A 6,656-nucleotide genomic window follows, 5' to 3' on the forward strand; every position below is an offset into this window, starting at 1 on the left:
CACACACACACACACACACTCGCACACACACACACACACACACACATATATATATATATATATATATATCTGTCATTCTTTGCATGCGCGATCGCATGTACCTTCACAGTGTTCAATACTTGTATTCACAATTTCTGAATGAGAAGTTATGTCATAATTGCTAATTGTTTGCTTCTTCTCTCACCTGCACCTGTTTTCAATATTCACAGCCTTCAAAGTCCGGGCTCTTGTCCACTGGCAGCGTGTCGATACCCTCATTGAACCAGCAACTTGACATCCCTTTACTTGGCTCTGATACTGGAGAAGCCAGTGCATCCACTACGGGTACAAATCTAAATATAGATACAGGTCGGGTACCTAGCACGGACCCTACTCTTCCAACGCAAAGCGGTACGTATACCGGTATGCCATCGCAGGAGTCTGCGCCTGCGGTTTCTAGTGATGCTATTGGTCAGGATTTAGAATCAGTTGATTCTATTGGACCAGCCAAAGAGGTGAGCCCAACTGGGGCAAATCTTACTAGTTTGTCACTGAGCCCCCACGCATCTGATGGGTCGCCTATGCACTGTGGACTGAGGAAGGACGTGCGTGTTGGAGATGCTGATAGTAGCACGGTAAGTTCAATCGCGAATATGCCACAATACACAAGCGCACAATCGGATATGAACACATCACACGGCACACATCCTGAAACACAAACATCAACGCATATGGCTATCGATGGAGATGGTAAGGACGTGTCTGAATCCAATCGATCATTAGGCGTTGGGAGCAGCGGTTCAGTACACGCGACTGCACCTGGGGCAGAGAAAAAGGGCTTGCATGGGCAGATTGACAACCTTGGAGCCACTCAGGTGCAGGCTAGGAATAGTACACTGAATGCAATGGTTTCTAAAGCAAATGATATGGAGCACACATCAAATGAAACTCAAGGCCCGCCTATACCGGCTGTACAGGACAATCAGGATAACTTAACGAAGCCTTCACTAGAGTACAGCTCCGATACAAAGGGCGACAACGCAGCTGAGACGACAGATGCAGGTATGGGTGACGTGAAGGGTGTGGCTAATGAGACGAGAATGTATTGTTTGCGTAACGATACGGAGGATAAACCTGGTTTAACACCAGGAAAGTCAGGAGGGGCGTCTGATTCAGCTACCGATACATCACGTGCTACGCTTACGAAAGTCGATACGGACGAGGATAATGCGGGCACTGACACTGGCGCGAAAGTGCCAAAGCTAAAATCACTAATTACAACTCAAGGTTCTCAACAAAACACTTCGGACGAAGTTGCGAGTTTAACCGTTTCACAGACGCTTGCTACACAAGCACCTACACATACGACACACGCGACAGATATCGGAACTGTGCAAGCGCAGAAGGACGTTGCACTTGCCGGGCAAGCGAAGGACAAAGCTGCTACAAGTACGGTTTCACATACGCATATAGATACACTGCCAGACAACGATGCACAGACGCAGCTACAGAGGGGAAGTGACCTCGAAATTGCGGGAGGTAAGAGTGAAAGTACCGAAACACTGGTACACGTACAGCCACAAGGGGACAACACAGTCAATGTATCTAGTGTAGGCGATAGTGGTGAACAAGGTGATGTCATGGCAACAACAACGGTAACGGCTGTGACCGATAGTGGTGGTGGATCAGAAGGTGTGAGCACAGATACAACCATCGCCAAAGGTCAGGTTACAGACCACCCCATAGACAACAGTGTTCTTGGCAAGTCTGAAGGTACAAACACCAACGCAAACGCGAATATGAGCTTTGAGCGGCTGTTGGGTGCTGACAAGATACAGGGTGGATCAGCTGAGCCTTTTGATGGTGAAATTGAGCGCCGCTTGGAAGGTGATACTGGTCTTGTAGGGAATCACAGTACTACGCCTGGAAGTTTCGCTGGTGTGGGCACACCAGCATCCGAACACATGGCTTTAGATAAGAAGGAACTACAACATGCTAAATCTCAAGTAACCTCAGATGTGCAACATCAAGGTTACTCACAGCTATCAAATATCGCAAAGCAACAAGCTGACATCCAGGCTATAGCTGGTATGCCATTGACCTCAACTGGTGTTGGGAATCATAGCGTACAAATTCAGGAGAAAGCCGCGAACAGTACTTCCTCTGTTGTGGGAGTTACACGGACAGAGGGCTCTGTGGTGAAAATGGAAGCTGAGCAATCGGACTATATGGAGCTGGGAGTGTCTAAACCCGGATCGATACCGGTACACAAGAGCAACACTGATGTGCGGGCAACAGGTGAGACCGTGAAAAGTGTTGAACATATGGGGTTGGATAATATTTCAGGGGAGAGTGGTGTGGACGTCAAAAAGCCGGTTGTCATGACAGCAGGAGTAGGGAGTAAGGGATTCGGTGAAAGTGCAGAATATGTTGTGAAGGCAGATAAGGAGGGTGCCAGAATTGGAGTGACAAGCACGCAATCTACGGTGAAGCAATTGGATCAGGGAGTACCACAGCAAGGACCCGACACACAAAAACTGGAGGACAACACGAACCAAACACACTCAGAACCTCACACAGGCAAACCAATACAACCACAAACAGCAGCAGAACCACAAGCCCCAATATCAACAGATGTTGTTGTGCCCAAGTCAGAGGCACAGCCTAGGCATGCGAAACCGCAAGGAGATGAGAAAGAACTTGAAACTGGTCAAACTAAGCCAGTACCACAACCAAATACAGTGCCACATACACAGATAAACATACGACACTCTACGACAGTACCAACGCAGACCGCGGTGCGCCAAGACACACAGCCACACGCACATACTTGGGCGGATGTTAAGCCGGAGACGCACACACCGTCCACCAGCGGTGTTGTGCCAGCATCAACAGAGAACAAAGCCCTAATAGTTCAACAAAAACAACAACAACAACAACAACAACAACAACAGACACACACTACAGATGCCACGCCAGCAACTACCTCTGAGATCAAAGTAGAGGGTGCGGTAGCTGCTACACTGAAGAGTACCGATGTGAAGGCCCCTATTAAGACTCATGTGAATAATGATTTGGAGCTGGGAGTGGTGGGGGTGCGGCAGTTGTTCGATACCATGAATGCCATGCAGAGAAAGTAAGTTTTAGGTTTCTAGGGTTTTAAGCGAACGCAAGTTCCGCTACTGAACCAACGGGCCTTTGTGAGCGGGTGTGAGACGAATGATCCCTGGTCGTGTGCGACTGTTCGCAGTTCTTGCGATATGTTATTGTATGTGCGAGATTGAGACTCTGACCTCCGCACATTATGTCGGTACAATTGAAATTTAGCTGTCTGTGAATTCACTTGTACTCGGCGGTTGTATGTGTTGCATCTATGTACTGAGCCGAATATGTGAGTTCTGTGTGCTCAGCGCATACACTGCACTTTTGCACAACACAGAGACACACACCGATGCCCGTGCTATGATATGAGTTCTGAAGTGTGAAGTATCGCGTTGGGCGAATAGTTTATAATTGAATACCCCTTCTCCGTCTGTTTACGTATATTTCTAGTACTAAGTGGTGGTGTTTCATGTATTGTACGGCCTAGAATACACCTGCGACGAATTGGGCATACTGTATCTGCCATTTTTTGGCATCTGACACATGACATTGAACACTTGACATCTGACAGGGGTCTGGATCAGAGCCAGCCCGAGGCATATACAGTGCTACTGCGGCTACTGCGAGATCGGTTATCGCACAGTTTTGACACCTCCAACACTGAATGGACACCCACCATCAATTGGGAGCACGTGCGCAACTACCAGTCGGCTGTGGCCAAGGTCAAGATGGACCAGGTAGGACTATGCATCTTTGTTTATCTGCTTGTTATAAAGTGGTATTGTATGCACCTGCGGGCGTATGATTAGAAAAAGCTGTAAATAATTGTTAAGTATATATTTACATATCTGAACTGCAATTCGTTTTATGCAAACCTGATGTATATCTGAGAGTTTTATGTCTCATGTTCGCAAATAGCGAGGCGTAGTCCATGTCGAGATTGTTAGCATGCGTAAGATTAGCGATTTCAATATCTCAGCTCTAGAAATGTTCCCGCCCTCCATGCCAAAATTTGGAACCAGAATACAAGCGAATGTGCAATGATATTGTCAGCCCTAGACTTTGTGGTCGGATATATGTGTATACATACAGCAGATACAAAAAACTGCGAACAAATTTATCCTTCACACACGTCTAAATATGCATTTTATCTACTACAGCGGGCGCCGGATTTGAAGGAGAAACAGTCACGTACCAGTCAACTCTGCGAAGCCTATAAGTGTGCACAAGGTGATACAGACATCCCAGCTGAACTTCTGCTGCAAGTTGAAGGTGAGTCATACGTATACTATTCATATTATCAGTAAGTTTTATAATCGCTTACTGTAGATATGCTGACACTACACGTACTCGCATTTGTATAGGTTCTCACACTTCGTTAGCCACACATGCCGATCCATCGGAGCCATCGGATGTCTCTGCTCGTCATGCTTAGCTGCTACAGTGATACTGTTTAATCTAGCCCACGCGTGTCTTCGTGGCAGATTGTGCTGTTGATCCGCCTTGTTGTGTCATTTTCGTTCCCTTTCTATCATCCACCGCCTGTCGTGTGTAGTAGCCTAATCCCATCCGCCCAATTTCGCGAGGTACACCATCGTTGCAGGCGTGTATCTGAAACTTGAGTCGACAGTTGTCCCGGTATACATGAATGGACCTGTCTTTTTATATTGTAGCTTATGTTTAATTGCCTTTGCTATCTGCTTGTGTTCTCAGGTGTGAATTAAGAATCAATTTACTTTTCCTTTATCGCTTCATCTTTCCAGGTGTGAATCCTGGAGCGAGTGGCATGGGCATGGCGAACGGCAATGACCTCTCCCTGCAGCATCGGCATCCGACAATACCCACACTGGTGAACAGTGGATGGCTAGATAAGGTAGGCTTTCATGCGCAAAGGTGTACCACAGACACAACACTTGTTGTACTAGAAATATAAGGGTCAGATACAGTTGGAAATGGCAATTGTGGCACCCCTTAGTGGCGCGTACTAAAATACTACACATCAGTTATTGAACAGCATTCACTGGTCAATGAATACCATATGAGTAAAGTAGACACTACAAATAGTCATGCAAAGTGATAACTGATTTGATATCAATTGACATGTGTCTCCTCGCAATTACAGCTGGTGGGGCCTAGCGAGTACTCCAAGGCTGGGAGATTGGCCCAGACACAGACGGGAACGGTATGCTCAACTTATTTTCCATAGCATGTGTATGGAGGTGCATCGTTTCGCACTACTCCGAGTATAATCATAGATACTAGTATATAACTGATCATCTGCCCTCAATTCATTATATTTTTATAGTCTCATAGTGTTTATCTGTCTGCTATCTACGATCACATACACCTGAGAATACATAAAATGGATACGTCTGTATGTATTGATGTACATACATCGGCCTTTATATAGAAATATCGAGTATATATGAGGGCAAGTGATATACATATATTCTTTGTAAATCCAATTCATCTGATTTGAGACTGTTACTTTCTGTCAAACATCAATACATGGCTCTGAAATATTTGGCCTTGTGTGCAACGTAGTCTCGTCTTTGACCCAAGTAGTAGTTATTCATGACATACTCTTATTTGAGGATGTGTCATTCGCAATGCATATGATCCATTCATCGAGTTCTGCTCCAGGCAACTTATTAGTTGTTTGCTCATTCAAAACCATCCCACAGCTTCAGACCGAGAACGGCTCGCGCTCAACAACCCCCGTATTGCCCACGCCGCCGGTACTGACGCCTGTTGAACTACAGAAGCACCACATAAAACGAAGGGAAATCAAGCACAACACACCCAAGTTCCCTATTTCCACCGAGACACTCCGGAAGGAGTGGCTATATGTTGTCAACACGCGTATAGAGGTGTGTGCTTTGTGGATACCCACAATCATTGGTATGAGACGTTTATGTGCAGATGCGAATACGTATATATGCACAGAAATGTATGCTTTGTGGACACCTACAATCATTCGAGTAGCTGGTGTATGGACATATGGGGACATGTCTATTACAGGACGATCTATCTGCTGTGTCGTGTGCGTTTATGTCGCTCTAGACTTTGAGAATCTATATGTTTCTAAGAATCACAGTGTTTTGAAATATCGTGGTCGCCATTAAGTGCTTTTGTAATAGCACGCGATTGAAACAATTATAAATACATGATGCGTGCACGGAGATTATATACTCATGTATTAAATTTTAACTGAAGAGACAGGAATAGAATTGTACGTAATCTAGGCTCCGAGCGACGAGTAGGTGCCATATTGTTGTATTTGAGTTGAGTTCCCAAGATATCTCAGGATACCATGAGATGGGCGTACTTTTGATTGTACCGTGCACAAACGAAGTACATCGTTACTGATAAGTATCTTTCCCCATTTTTCACTGTAGCAAACAATGCAGAACATTGGAGTAGAGCCGTACGATTTCCCAACACTGAAAGATGAGCTAACTATGGCGGAAATTGCTAACATCTCACAAGAAAGCAAGGACAAAATCGGCCCTTTTGCCAGGGCATTGAGTCGGAAACCGACTGTTCTACCTACAGCGTAAGTTATCGGTTTGATG

The 6,656-nt window shown here is 45.6% G+C and overlaps 1 protein-coding gene across 1 annotated transcript; it reads left to right on the top strand.

The window, feature by feature from the left end:
• Positions 1-241: 241 nt before the first annotated feature.
• Positions 242-6,641, top strand: SARC_09527 (hypothetical protein; the record flags this gene model as incomplete). The annotated part of the gene is made up of 7 exons (XM_014296451.1): positions 242-3,115; positions 3,653-3,818; positions 4,242-4,353; positions 4,845-4,954; positions 5,204-5,263; positions 5,766-5,951; positions 6,480-6,641. Coding segments are annotated over 7 exons (3,670 nt in total), but the record flags the coding sequence as incomplete, so codon positions are not given.
• Between the last annotated feature and the right edge of the window lie 15 nt (positions 6,642-6,656).

Source organism: Sphaeroforma arctica (assembly GCF_001186125.1).
Source record: "Sphaeroforma arctica JP610 unplaced genomic scaffold supercont1.979, whole genome shotgun sequence".
NCBI classification, from domain to species: Eukaryota; class Ichthyosporea; order Ichthyophonida; genus Sphaeroforma; species Sphaeroforma arctica.